The sequence below is a fragment of the Pithys albifrons genome, chromosome 5, assembly GCF_047495875.1.
Source record: "Pithys albifrons albifrons isolate INPA30051 chromosome 5, PitAlb_v1, whole genome shotgun sequence".
Classification (NCBI taxonomy): Eukaryota; Metazoa; Chordata; class Aves; order Passeriformes; family Thamnophilidae; genus Pithys; species Pithys albifrons.
This window is the reverse complement of record NC_092462.1, coordinates 32,948,282-32,963,006: the sequence shown is the minus strand read 5'-3', so window position 1 is coordinate 32,963,006 and position 14,725 is coordinate 32,948,282. Positions and strand designations below refer to the sequence as shown.

General features: G+C 39.7%; 1 protein-coding gene across 1 annotated transcript; it reads left to right on the top strand.

Moving 5' to 3' along the window:
* Positions 1-359: 359 nt before the first annotated feature.
* Positions 360-14,725, top strand: PPID (peptidylprolyl isomerase D). The gene is made up of 10 exons (XM_071556165.1): positions 360-527; positions 2,240-2,380; positions 2,783-2,889; positions 6,220-6,408; positions 7,163-7,285; positions 8,882-8,988; positions 11,488-11,629; positions 13,822-13,908; positions 13,984-14,026; positions 14,499-14,725. Exons 1-10 carry the CDS (start codon positions 443-445, stop codon positions 14,585-14,587), a joined length of 1,113 nt encoding a protein of 370 aa, XP_071412266.1. The 5' UTR covers positions 360-442; the 3' UTR covers positions 14,588-14,725.

The window sequence follows — 14,725 nt, the reverse complement described above, 5'->3', positions numbered from 1 at the left end:
TTTTCAGACCTTAAGAAGACTGGAGTTACTCAGCAGTTCTAAATATTTACGTGGCAATAGTCACTTTTGACAATTTGTCCATTTTTCCATGGGTCAGAGCTTCTCACAGAGCCTGCAAAACATAAACCCAGGCAAAAATCTAAAACACTTCTCCTTACCCGCCTTTTCAGGCCTCGTGCACGTGTGTGTGTATAACCTCGAGAAAAAGGCTTTGTCTTTGGGGATTATGCCCGACTTGTTCCCGGCCGCTCAGAGGGCGGTGCGGGCCGAGCCTGCGCTGCTACCCCGTGCGGGTCCCTGGCTTCCTCCCGGGGACACACCGCCTCCCCGGCCCGCCCGCCCCCGCCGGTGGGAGGAGCTGGAGCGGAGCGGGGCGACCCGCGGCAGGTCGGGATCGCGGGCCCTGAGCGGGCGGAGCCACCGCGCCAGCGGCAGCTGCGGCATGTCGCACCCGTCCCCTGCTGCCCGGCCCAGCAAAGCCAGCAACCCCCGCGCCTTCTTCGATGTGGACATCGGGGGCGAGCGAGGTGGGGAGGGGGCGGGACGGGGCCCGGGCGAGACCCCGGGGCTGGGCCGGGGCGCGCCCCTCCAGACCGCGCGGGGCCCGGCCCGGCCCGACCCGGGCGGCGGGACCGGGGGGCTCCTGGCCGGCCCGGAGCGCGGGGCGGAACGTTCTCCACCGGGAAAGAGACCATCGGGCCAGGCGCTGACCCCGCGGGCTGTGAGCGCACAACCCCGGCAGCGGGAGGAGGAGGAAGGCAGCCCCGCCGCGAACGGGCCTCCACGTGGGGCCCTGCGCGCTCCAGCCGGCGCTCCGGGGTGGGGAGGAAGGCAGCCTGTCAGCACAGGCGGCCTGTGCCCATAGCGCCATCCCTGATCCCGTGCCGCGCCTTCCCACGGCATCCCTCTCCCCATCCGTGGCTCCCGGTGCTGCGCACGTGGGCGGCCGCTCCCGCGCGTTTCTCCCCCACGTGCTGCGCCGTGCGCGGCGGGGCCGGGCCTGGACCGCCCGCTCTGTCCTACTCTGTCCCTCTCTGACTCGCTCCGGGCCGCCAGGCGTGCGCCCCTCGCCGTGTCCTGGGGACACGCCACGGCGTGGCGAGCCTGGCCTGGGTCGGGCCGGGCGGTGTTCTCCGCGGCGGGGAAAGGGCAGGGCTCTTGGCGCTCTTGGCACCGCCAGTGCTGCCAGAGGCCATGCGGAAATCTATGCAAACGGTCAAAAACACGGAATCAGGGAAATACTTGGAAGTGTAGGTTTCAAAATTTGCATGGGTAGAGATAGAGGCTGCCTCAGTTTTGTCAGGATGCTGCCTCTTATTTATTCATTCTCCTCAAAAAAACAAGAAGATCTGTAGGATTATTTGCCTTTTATTGACATAAAGTCGTCTAATTTGTTTTCATTCCTGGATTAATTAGAATTAATATATTTACATTTACCTTCCGGTAGAGTGAAGTTATGTTAATTAATTGACTGTGAGGCTGATGAGAAAACAGGAGCATCAACTGATGGCGGCTGCTGAGAGTGAGAAGTAGCTTCTCTAGGAAGCCAGTTTGTGAAGGAATGAGAATTTCACAGAGAATCCCATTTATTGCCTATCAGAAGATCTGTTAGCTACCCAGGTTTCACATATTTTAGATAAAACATGGCATATTTTTGAAATTAACAATTGCTTGTAGTGTCAGTAACTGTGAATAGCCATTATTCATATTCATATTAAGTCACTGTGTCTTAGTAAAATTTGGGTTTAAGAGATGAGTAGCAACATTGCCATATATGTTTGGCACATTTATGTGCCTTTTTCACAAAACAGTCTTTTTTATATTTTGTCTACTTTTGGTTGACTGAGCTACCTGTACATGTTAAAAGTAGTCATAAAATAAACATGTGTATTAAGGTACATAATTTGGCTTTAATTTATGTGTGTGTGATTTCCCATGCATGGGTTTTTTTGGCAGAAAATGCATTCAGCATTTTCATTAGGTTTTGGTAGAATCTGTCTTTATTCCCCCTACATTAGTCTCGACAGTGGAATTCATTGTTGGCAATAACCTTGATGAAAACCCACTGTAACTCTGCCAGCAATTGCTATGGAGCAACCCCCCTAATGGAAATTTAATGGTCATCTAAATAAAACAATAAAGCTTGAAGCATTAATTTCTTTTGACATATAATGCTCAACACATCACCATGCCAAGGACAAGACTTAAAAATATGTTTTCACTCTCTTTGCCATTTCAGTTGGACGCATTGTCTTTGAATTATTTGCTGACGTTGTACCTAAAACTGCTGAAAATTTCCGTGCATTATGTACAGGAGAAAAAGGAATAGGGCCTACCACTGGAAAACCGCTCCACTATAAAGGATGTCCTTTTCACAGAAGTAAGTTTTACGAAGTCCTCTGTTTCCTTATTGGTAACAGAACTTGTCTACCGTATTTGAAGTAACGTTGCATGACATTTCAAGCACTTGTCTATTTGATTGAAAGTTTTTTACTTTTTGATCCTCCTAATGACTAGACATTCATTGGTAATAGTAAATTATAAATTTACTAGTAAGTTAGTAAAATTAGTTTACTCTGAGTTGCGAACAGGTTGAAATGAATTTCAGGTAAAGGTTGAAATACCAAGTGATATCCACAAAATTGAAGGACTACTTAGTGGACAGTTGATAAGTAAAAGGTGGGGTTTGGTCTTGGGACAAGGATTGCTCTTCTGAATTGTTTTTCTTCATGCCTTTCCTGCCTTGCATCAGCAATAATTTTATAATTATTTTATTTTACAGTTATTAAGCAATTTATGGTCCAGGGTGGAGATTTCTCAAACCAAAATGGCACAGGTGGAGAAAGTATATATGGTGAAAAATTTGAAGATGAAAACTTTCATTATAAGGTACTCTATTGAAAATACTAGTTGTATTCAGTTTGGGAAGTTTCAATGATTTTTATTTTTCTTCATCTTCAAGGTCAGAATTAGTGCTCTTTAGTCCAATTGTAGTGTATTTTTAAACAATGGAAAGAATGCAGCAAAAAAGCCCCAAATTAGTTTGTCCTTAAGGTCTTTGTTGAATGTAGAACAAATACATGCAGGAATACATACAAAAAGAGGTCAGCCTCGTTACGACCAAGAACTGTAGTTTAAATTTTCTTCTTAATTGCACTATCAGAAATTAATTTGAAACAATATTTTAGTTCTCCTGAAGCAGGGGTATTATTTTAAAAGTGTCAAATTTTGTCACCTTGAAGCATCTGCAGTATCTTAGCGTTAAATGGACTTTATGCTTTTTTCATACACTAATAAAATTGATAAGATTAGATGTCAGAAATACCTTTCTTAAGAAGTGGGGAATCTATGGTTGATTGCAGAATTAATCTAAAGGAAAATTTAAAAGAAAGCATTTTGCTTACTACAGTTATTTCCAATGATAAGAGAAGTAAAAAGTTTGTTTATGACTGGCTTTTATTCATCCAAAATGTTAGTAAAATGTCCTGCGAACAAAGCAAGTTTTTGATATATATATGCAAAGGTCTGGATTTGAGGATGTCTTTTAAAGAGATCATATAATCACAGAATAGTTTGAGTTAGAAGGGACCCTTAAGATCATTTGGTTCCAACCTCCCTGCAGTAGGCAGGGACGCGTTTCATTAGACCAGGTTGCTTAGAGCCGCATCCAACCTTGAGTATTTCTGTCTTCAGCAGTCAAAGCATGAACATCCAAAAACATTCAGATACTGGCTTTGAAATACTTACCTCTCCCATTACTTATCACTCTTTCATTACTAGCAACCATTAGTGCAGTCCCAGAAGCAGTTTTGTCAGCCCAGCTGCAGGAATACAGGAGTGAGCTGTGCTACAGGAGTAGGAAATTCTAAATCTCTCTTTGTCCCCAAAATTGGTATCTAGTGACACCAGGGAGACTACAGGTGTGTGTGTGCCTTGAACATGCAGCAAGTGTTCTGTCAGCAGCTCTGTGTACCTTAAGCCTACAGTTTATACAGCGTTTGAAGATCTCCAAATTTAAGTATTAGCTGTACACCGTGACAGTTTTTGGGTAGAAGAGTTAGGTATTCTGGAGAAAAGTGGCAACCATAATAATTGTTCTTAGTGTTCATCTGTGGTTTCAGCTGTAGATAAAGGGCTGTGTGACTGGAAAAGGTCCCTTGTGCTTGAACTATCAGTAATTGTGTCTTGAACCTTGGTAGAAGTACTGCTTGGAAACAACAAAAAGAATGTGTTCTACAAGTAGCCTTCACAACAGCCAGGACACCTGCTGCTGTAGGAATAACAATTCGCAGCATTGGCTTTAACTGTTTTCATATCATCTTATATGTGATAGCACATGAGTGACTCTTCCACAACACTGACTCAAAACGTTTAAGTGGTTAAAGCAAAGCCCTGACTGCATTTGTATTTACCTCCAAATGGTATTTTAGGAAAAGAAAATATGGCAAGCCTTTAATCAGACATCAAAATCCTTTACCAAGTTCACAGAATCAGCTAGGTTGGAAAACAGCTTTTGAGATCGTCTAGTCCAACACTTGCCTGAGCACCACCTTGTCAACTAGGCCATAGTACTAAGTCGACAACTAGTTGTTTCTTGAACACCTCCAGGAATGGTGATTCCATCACTTTTCTGGGCAGTCCATTCCAATGTTTAAGAACCCTTTCCATGAAGACTTTCCTCCTGACCTAAACCTGCCCTGGTGCAGCTTGATCAAGGCTATTTTGTCCTGTCCTGTAACTAGGTGCCTGGGAGAAAAGACCAGTCCCCACCTTGCTTTCAAGTAGTTATAGAGAGTGATAATATCACCCCTGAATCTCCTTTTCTCCAGGCTAAGTAACCCCACCTCCCTCAGGCACTCCTCATAGGACTTACAGGACTTAGATTTGGAGCAATAGCTGGAAATGTGACTCCAGCATTCATCTATAGTTGTAGAGATGGTCTCTGGAGTATGACACTTGCTATGTGGTGCCCATAGCACTGCTTTTAACTCTTCTGAATGGTCCTTGTCACAGGATCTTTAGTTCCCTGAAGAAAGAAACTGTGTCATTGCTACTCTATTATGTAGAAATTCACTGGATCTTGCTCTTATAATCTAGCAGTCTTGCAAAGTTTTCTCTAACCACTGTCTTGGACAAGAGCGAGTTGTTTTGTTCAGGCTGGGGGACACTGGAGCTGTTTGCTCTTGTATTTGTTTGCATGATTTGTTGTAAATTGCAGTAAACTGCAAAACTTTTGCAGTAGTCAGTATCTCGGATCAATCCCAGTCCGGGTTTTTTGGTGTCAGTTCTCCAGCTAATGGCTCTGCTGTTCTGGAACACCCAACTTGCACAGTCCCCAAGCACTGTTACCATGATGTAGTTTTGCAGACCTTGAATCTGTCAGGGAATCTGATTTTGTCCAGACTTTTTAACTTGCCTTATAACTTAAAAAATGACAGCAGAACCTGTCATGGGAAAGACACAGTATCTATCTGCAGTGTTATTCAAAACACTCATGGCAAGAAAATGCCTGAATGGCAACAGTTTTCTTTATAGAGACCCTCATAACGAGAATAATGTTGAGACTTGGTCCCAAACGAAGTGGGGTTGTGTGTGGTGTTTCTGAAGATTGAAATCAGCTGACTGCCATCTGTAACTTTCCAACTTGTCCCTCAGATCTTTACAGAAAAAAGGTAAATGTGCAGGTATAAGGCAACACCAGAACTTACTGTTACTTGGCTTTTGGTTTGTGAACCATTGCTGTCTAGCATTATGTGTAATTGGACAGGGGTGGGAGGCAAGGGGGAAAGGTAAACTCCACAGTTCTGCAACATACTTTGTGTGAGTAGCCCTTTTAAAATTAACAATACATACCCATCTTGGCAGTGTAACATTAAAGTTGGTTTAAGTGGTGTTCAGCTTTCTTTCCTGAGGCTAATGGTCTTGCAGCGGTGAACTTCAAGTCTCTCAGCAGCTGTGTGCGGGATCCAGTGGAGAAGCAGCATCAAGTCACACATGTGGCTGTGCTTGCTAGATTGGTGGGAGGCAAGTAAAGACTGAGCACTTGCCCTCTTTAGTCTAATAGGTAAAATTAGTTGCCAGCTGTATGTAACTGCCTGGGTTACCAAGTTGTTGCTATGGCTGTTCTTGCTATATATATGAACAGCCTTACGGAATCTCATGTATGCTTTTATAACAGATCTTTTATATGTTCTGATTCCCCCCCCCCCCCCAATTCAGCATGATAAACCAGGTCTACTGAGCATGGCAAATGCAGGACCTGGTACTAATGGCTCTCAGTTCTTCATTACAACCGTGCCTACTTCTCACCTGGATGGGAAACACGTGGTGTTTGGCCAAGTGATCAAAGGAATGGGCGTAGTTAAAATACTAGAAAACATTGAAGTAAAAGGAGAAAATCCTGCTAAGGTAAACAAAATCCATATTTTAGGATGATGTTTGTTATTCCTTTATATGATGTATATTCATTTCTTTTAAATGTTTGGTGTAATGTTTAGAAATATTAAATGTTAGGCAGTTATTTTTAGTAACAGTGTTAATTTCTATTTTACTGTCCTTGTTAAAAGGCTTTTGTTCTTACACTGTCAATTTCCCCTGCACAAATGATTTATTGTTCAGCACAGCTGTGAGAGTAGAAGCCTTTGGTAGAAATGTAAGATGGGTGATTAAATTACAAGGGGGAATTCACAACCCTACCTTAAAAATTTTGTCAGAAGTCACTGTATTTCTGAAAAAGCTATCAGTATGTAGGTCATATTATGTCAGTTTATGGATGTTTCAAAAATTAATACCTCTGTAACTTTAAAAGACTTGGCAGTTGAAGAAAGAACCATCTTCTCTAATATAGTAGAACTTCCATGTCTTGTGTTTTGCTGCAGCTCAGTTTGTTGCCAGTTCCTCTTCCAGCCCCTCCCCTCTGTGAAGCATGGGTATAGTGTTCTTGGAATGCTGTTCTTCTGAACATAACACTTGGTGTGATAAAAGCCTTTTGATGAGCATAGGCTCATGATGTGATGGGTTTCTGAAACAAATGCACCCAAACAACAGATGAAAAAGCCTTTTTACTGAATTTCAGAAATTTCAAAGAGCACTCAGAACTTATGGCTCTTTTTTTTAATTGTCCTAATTAAGCTATACTGCTGTTTACACTTTATTTTTTCAGTTGTGTGTCATCGCTGAATGTGGAGAGCTAAAGGAAGGAGATGATTGGGGAATTGTTCCCCAGGATGGATCTGGAGATGCTCATCCAGATTTTCCTGAAGATTCAGATGTAGACTTGAAAGATGCAAGTATTTTTCTTCTTACTTATTCTACAGAATGTAAGACTTGTAGGTGGTCTGAGTTACATGGTGTCTGTTCATTAAGCTTTTTTTCTTAAGAATGGATTAAGGTCCTGATTAAATGGTGACATTCTATTTTAGGAAAGAGAATGCTGTGGGAGGGGATTGCTGTCTCTTTCTTTTCAGCGCTAATTGCAGCTGATTTTTTTCTCCAGTAACTAAAACCTCAGTTACTTACAATTGTCACCCTTTTTTTTCTATTCTTAGTTTCTTATTACTTTTATTTGTGTTGTAGTGTCAAATTGCAACTACTAGAACTCCATTCTGCAGATGACTAATTTAATGTTGTACCTACACACTTTTTCTGTGCAATTTTTTAAATAACCAGCCTTAAACAGATTTTGCCTCACTTAATAGAAATTATAAAGGATCAACCTTTTAAAAGGTTTTACTACATCAGAGCTAGTCATTCTCAATTCCCAGTAGTTGTTTGCTTTTCAGATTGTTCAGACTGAAGGAGAGTGTTGTTGGGAGTTAGGGAGCAGACTGGTGAAAGCAGCTCTTCTGCAGGTTTTTACTTTATCATGAAAGTGAACTGGACACAACTGTGTAAGTCAAACAGTGATTTGTGAGAGAGGGGGAAAAAGGGAGCTGCAAATATAGATTGAAAAGACAGAATTACAAAATAGAATAGTAGAAACCAATTACAGCTGGAAAACTGGAACTCCTTGTATCTGGCTTTTGAGAAGCACTTCAACTTGTGATAATGTTTTTTGATAGCATTTGATGATATATAGAACTGAAATGGCAGGTGCCTGCATCCTTCAACTTTAAACTTGTTCGTATAAACCAACTACAGAAACCACAGTGACATTGGTCTCACACTGTGATCAGCTTTTTCAAGGTCACTATTTCTAGTAGGGTAGAAGTGTAAACTGATTACAAATGGCAATATTTGACAGAGCTTAAGACAACTGTGTTACAGGCAGGAGTAATTATACACTTTCTTGCCACTGGAAAAGTAACTTTACACTTGAAATGTATGTGGTTCTGGAAACAGAAATGATGGATTTGGTAGACAGGCAGTTGTTCTTTTTCTTCCTCCATGGATATTTTAAGTATTTAGAGAGAAGGAGAACTGTGTTGCTATGACTTCTAGTTTGAGAGAGTGAGGGTTTCATGTGACTGATGCTGTTTTGAGAAGCAGAAGACAACGTTTTCTCAGGAATAAGTCAGTCTTGGTTGAATACTTTGATTATTAACGTCTTCTTTGAGTAATCGCCAACACCTTTATAAAACCTTTGTATGGATAACAGCATTTAGAGGAAAGAGTTAAACTGCTGTGTTGTCTCTGGTATTTCCTCTTGCTATATACTGTAGAAAACCCACTAGGAATTTAATCTTTCAGACATCTGTGTGGCATAAAGTCGGTAATATTATAGTACTGGTTTGAAGCTAGTATTTGTCTAAAATTTGAGTATTTGTATTCTAAGGTTTTATAATCCTTGAAAGAGGATGGTCATGGGATCCTACTGTTAAGCATTCTCACGACTTCTTTCATAAACACATTCATACTTTACATTTCCTATCTATTTTATCAGGTTGACAAGATTGTGGCCATAGCAGAAGACATAAAGAATATAGGAAATACTTCCTTCAAATCGCAAAATTGGGCAATGGCAGCTAAAAAGTATAGTAAAAGTTTACGGTAAGGCTACTGTCACTCAATCAGGTAGTTCCTGTAACCCAGATTAATGCTGCTATGCAGCAATGATTTGTGCATTTAAAAAGTGCCTGTTGCATTGCTCTTCTTTTTGAACAAAAAGCGTTCTGAATCTGGAACCCATCTGGTTGATTTTTAGCTACTTACTCAATTAGGTCTTCTACTCATTGGTCTGTAAGAGCTACAGGCAGGAAGTACTGTTTAGAACAGACTAAATACTCCTTTTTTCATACTCATGCTGTGCTGGTGCATAATTGGGAAGAAAAGCACAATAGTATACAGAGTAGTTAATGGACAGCAAAGGAGGGAGGTACTTTTTCTGATTTCTAAAAAGCAGTACGTTTAGGAAATTGGTAAGTTCAAAGGACGAAGATGACCTGCATTCATTTGCTACTTTTTTTCTGAGGCTTCATACCATCATCCTGACTCCATGCATAATTTAGAATTGCCTTCAGAATCGTGGTCTTTCTGCTTTTGTTTCCTTACTGCTCTTCTTTTCAAGCTTTTTGAACCTCTCCTAAAAAAAAAGTTACACTGACCTTTATCCCTGCCTTCTTGGTGATCTCTGGTCGACTAGCAGTCACAATAATGAAAGAAAAAAATGCAGGCATATTTAATGCTTCAGCAGAGTTTTTAAGTGACTGGGTTTCAAATAAATGATGTCTTTCTGAAGCATAAAATGAATCCCTTAATTGCAGATATTAATCCAAGATGCAGTGTCTCGCTTTGCCCTCAAAAAGCCTATCATAGGCCAACGCAAACCTTGAAGCAAATAGCATTTTCATGCAAACCTTTTGGAAATCATACATAAAAAAAGATAGATCTTTAAGGATCTTTGTGTTGCATCTGTCTGTTTTCTCCCTGCATACTTAGGTAAATAATCCCTTACAATTAGTTGTCTTTCTCACTTTTGAGCATACCCAGTGAAGGCTCTTCCAGTTTGAGCTTCTTTGGTGCCTATTTGTCCTTTTAGATGGAAAGCACAGTAACTTTTCTAGACTAAAGTATTCTCATCATTCCAGCTGTTCTTTATAGGCCATACTTTTGTGGAGACCCTGTTGTATCTTAAAATCTAATAGTTCATGTAGGATGGTGTACTTTAGCTGGCACGTTGCCAGAACTGGTAGAAAGAGAATAGCTTTTACCAGAGTATCTCCAATGGCTTATGTACAATTCACCCACCACACCGTCCAGCCATGCTGGCTTTTTACCAGTATTAACCATTATAAACTTCTGTTCTTTTTCTTGTTTTATTGGTTCTTAGCATTTTTTTTAGAATTGACAAGTTTTCTGTAAAAAAAATTGTATTATTTTCTATTGTCTCCCTAGATACTCATCTTACTAATTTCTTTGACTTGGAAGCTCTAATTTTGTTTCCAGAATGGTTGCAGCCTTTCATGTTTTGGTGTGATTTATAAATATATGTGTGCTCTGTTTGTTTTGAATGTAATATAGATTTGTGTTGTAACTCTCCTTACCTTTTTTACTCTTTTCTCTCTCTTCTGTTTCTCATTTTTTGAATGATGCCCAGCAAGTGGAAAAATCACTGGGACTACTTCTAACACTTTTTAAGTATTGCTTATTTCTGTGATCCTAAGTTACATACAAACCATGCAACACTCAAAAGAGAGGGCATGGCAGAATTGATCTTACACAGGCAATGATCTGCAAAGGCTTCATTAATCATAGCATGGTTAAAATGTGAATGTATGTGAGGACATGATTTCTATTTTTTAAATAAAACACACAGAAGTTCTGTAAAGTAGGCCATTAAAGAGTTGAAACTTTTGTATCCACAACAGACCTTTGCCACTTGAAATAAAAAACAGACAGCATTAGCACAGTGTAAATTAAGAAGAATGAGATGCAGTTTGCCTGTCAGGTTGCTTTTGAAACAAATACAGTAACTGCTGTGGCTTAGTCCTGAACCAGTATCAGTTTTGAAGTTCAGGAGAAAAGGTCATAAAGGAAGACAGTGGGAAGAAGATGGTGGTACTAATGCTCATAAAACCATACTCCTGTAGAAAGTCAAGTTACATTCAGCTTTTAACCATAAATGCCTGAGCTAATTAAAAGATTACTGAGGGAACTGAAGAAGACATAATGCTTTCCATGAACGTGGAAGTTGCAGTGGTGGTGTTGATTTTTTTGCTCTAATGAGTAACATGGTTTTTGAGAACAAAGTCACTGAGATAAATTCTAATAGTTTCCTACCATCTAGAATAGTGCATTTGTCTAAGAAAAAGAATGCTGCCAGCACAGTGGAGGACTAGGAATTACAGGAAAACATTGACCAGTGAGTTGATCTTTTCTGTCAGAATGGGTTCTATATATTTAGTTTAATAAAGATTTGTAATAGTGGAATTGCAGCTGCTTTAGAAATAGTAGTTTGGCTAGGACATACCTGTGTAAAGATAGGTAAGGGCAGGACAAAATGGAAGTTACAACACTAATATATGTTTATGTGAATCTGTTTTTCTGCAGGTATGTAGAAGCTTCTGAAGCAGTGGCAGAGGAGGCAGACAAACCGAAGTTAAAGACTGTTGCGCTGACCTGTATTTTAAACATTGGCGCTTGTAAACTAAAACTGTCAGATTGGCAGGGAGCCATTGAGAGCTGTTCAGAGGTAAATTTAATGTTTGGTATTTTGATTAACACTTGGCCTAAATAGAAAAGGGAGACTGCAACTACCAAGCTTTTTTAAAAAGTCTTTTGATAAGCTTATGATTTGAAAGTAAACAAAGTAGAAACTCTTGGTGACGTTATGACTAACTTTTCAGTATGTGGCTTTTAAAAAAGATTTTGGATTTGAAATGAATCATTAGAAACAAATGAAAGAGGGTGTTGCTTACTGCTTAAAAAATGTATGTCATTGTCAGTTTGGTTTGCAGAGCTAGTTTCTATATTTCAAAGAGTTAAGCTGTCTTCAGTGAAAGAGGAATACTTTCCTCTGGAAGACTAGTGTGAGCAAAATGTTTTACTTTGTTTCTAGATTTCATGGTCTCGTATTTTATTCACGGAAGTGACTTTTCTGACTAAATAGCTAACCTTTCAGGTAGGCTTAGTGGTGAAAAGAAACCAGTGAATAGAAAAAAAGAAGTAATGTCAATATAACAAAAGAAGAAAACTGGTAGAATTAAACTAAAAAAAAAGATCCGTGACATAGACATACTGAGAACTTAATAAATTTGAGGAAAATTTAACTAATTCAGTAAAACAGAAATTTTGGACGCAACAGAGGAAAGAATGCTCTTATCTGTTAGCAGAGGATCCTCAGCAGCTTCTCCTAAGGGTTCACTGCTGAAAGTAGAAGTCTCAGCTAATCAGTGTGTGACAGCATTAGAGACCTGGCTTGCTTTCTAGTCTGCTGATGGTGTTACCACATGGAAAATCTTCATAAATCTATAGTCACAAATAAGGGATGAGGAAAGAAAAAATCTGTCACCTAGAAAATGGTAAAAACTGAAAGAACATTTAAGTGTTACAGATAGAAATTACTAATTGCTATTGTGGGTAGAAAATCACTTATTTTTGTTGGTTTCTTTTTTTTAAGATTCAAGAATTGTTAGATAAAGGCAACTCCATAGCTGTAATAGATTTCTGAAAGGTATTTAGCTTACATCTCACAGCAGTGTATCAGTGTTCTAATCAGAGCACTGGTTTTCTAGAATTAGCTATTAAAGTTCTCGGTAATTATTAATGAGAAACTATACACTTTCACTTTTAAGATTTCTTAAGGCCCAAAGCAAATTAGATTAACACCCAGTAATACATGCATTGTTTGGCATAAATAAGGTACAGCTGAACCTGTTCAAACAAACCTTGCTTTGAAATAGCTGTAAGCACAATGGTCAAGTAAAAACCAAGGAATGCTACCTATGTGTATTCAATACAGACACATAATTCTTGACACTTTATAGCAGATGGTTAAGGAACATCCAGAGTAGTACTTTGTTTGTATTAACAGCCAGTACTGAAGTGATTTAAAAAAATATGGATGTGTTGTCTGATGCCTATAATTCATATTAATGATTTAAAATGAATAAATGAAATCAATAAAGCGGCACATTCCCGTGAAGGCATTTTGTCTGATCACTGAGAAACTATATCCTTTAAAACACTGTAATAATAACTGCAGTAAGAATGTGATCTTCACAGGCAAGATAACAGCTAGCTAGTCAAATTTACTGAGGTATTTTGAAAAAATAATCAAAGTAATCAAGTATTGGAACAACCTCTTTGCCCAGCCACTGTATTTCCTGTTTTGATATTGTCATATTAGAGCTGGCATATATACATTATTGAAAACGTTCAGCTCAGAAAAGGTGTAATGACTAGAACTTGGCAAGGTTCCTGAAGCATGATGAGAGGGGTTGCTTACATGTATCTTTCTAGCCTACAGTAAACAAAACCTTTACCCGAAATCTTGATTTATGACACCATTTGAGGGCTTTTTGGTGTGAAGGAGCTGCAGTATAGAGTTGTACTGTGAGACTCAAGGTTAGGATAATTTGAACTGCAGCAACTCCTTATCCTTGACAGCTAGCTATATATACACACACACAGCTGTTCCCTTTTAGCCTCATGTATGCTCATCCTTGACAAAAGACCACTTTTGGTGCAGTGGTATTGAAGCTGCTTAACTAGATATTCAGAGTGCTGCAATACAGCATTCCTTTTTTATACAGTTAATGTTTTGACAGTTTACCCTAAAACTAACTGGGAAGATTGTCTGCTGGTGTGAATTTTGCCATTTGTGGAGATGGGAGGCTGTGAAGTATAAGAAATGTTAATGTGGCAATTTTATTAAATTTACAGGCTCTTAAAATAGATCCAGCAAATACTAAAGCTCTCTACAGACGGGCTCAAGGATGGCAGGGAATAAAAGATCTCGATCAGGCACTGGTAATGATCACCTTTTTTCCCCTTAAATCTAAAAATTTCATCAGAACATTAATTTATATTTCTCTTTTATTTAAGGCTGATCTTAAAAAGGCTCATGAAATAGCCCCTGAGGACAAAGGTAAAATAAAATTGTTTCTTTATAAAATTTGTTAAGAATTTAACAAAGTACCAGGGTAGTATTTAGTAGAAATTCATGCCAGTGTGATGCCTGAAATGCTGGCTTTTTAAACTGATGTTTTGAGCACAGAGCCCAGTGAGGTGGAAAACCTGGTGATGCTTCTGTTTGCACTGGAACCTGCTTATGTAGGTCAGCAGCATTCCTCTTGAACCATGTCCCAATCTCACCGGGCTCTTACTAGCTCATAAATTCTGTGGCAGCACCAATACTGTGCTTGCTGTACACTCCTCGATGTGGTTACCGGAGCAGGTAACTCAAAATCAGGGACAAGGCTTTTTGCTGCTAGTATCCGACCAAGGTTAAAGGCAGTTTTATTAAATAAAGTTCAGCAGTGTGATTTGGTCTTAACCTATTAAGAGACCTGATTTAAAGTGATTACTCTAACTCTGTCATGATTTTTCTTTTTAATCAGCTATTCAGACGGAAACACTCAAAATCAAGCAGAAGATAAAAGCCCAAAAGGAGAAAGAGAAAGCAGCTTATGCTAAAATGTTTGCTTGATTTTTTTCCTAAACATTTAAATCTATGCACTAACTCACGCAGAAGGATAAACAGAGCTGCTTCTTTCATTTGCTCTCTGCTGCAGTTTTGTGTTTACAACACAAAGTCTAATAATAAAGACAAACTGTTCAAAGGTCA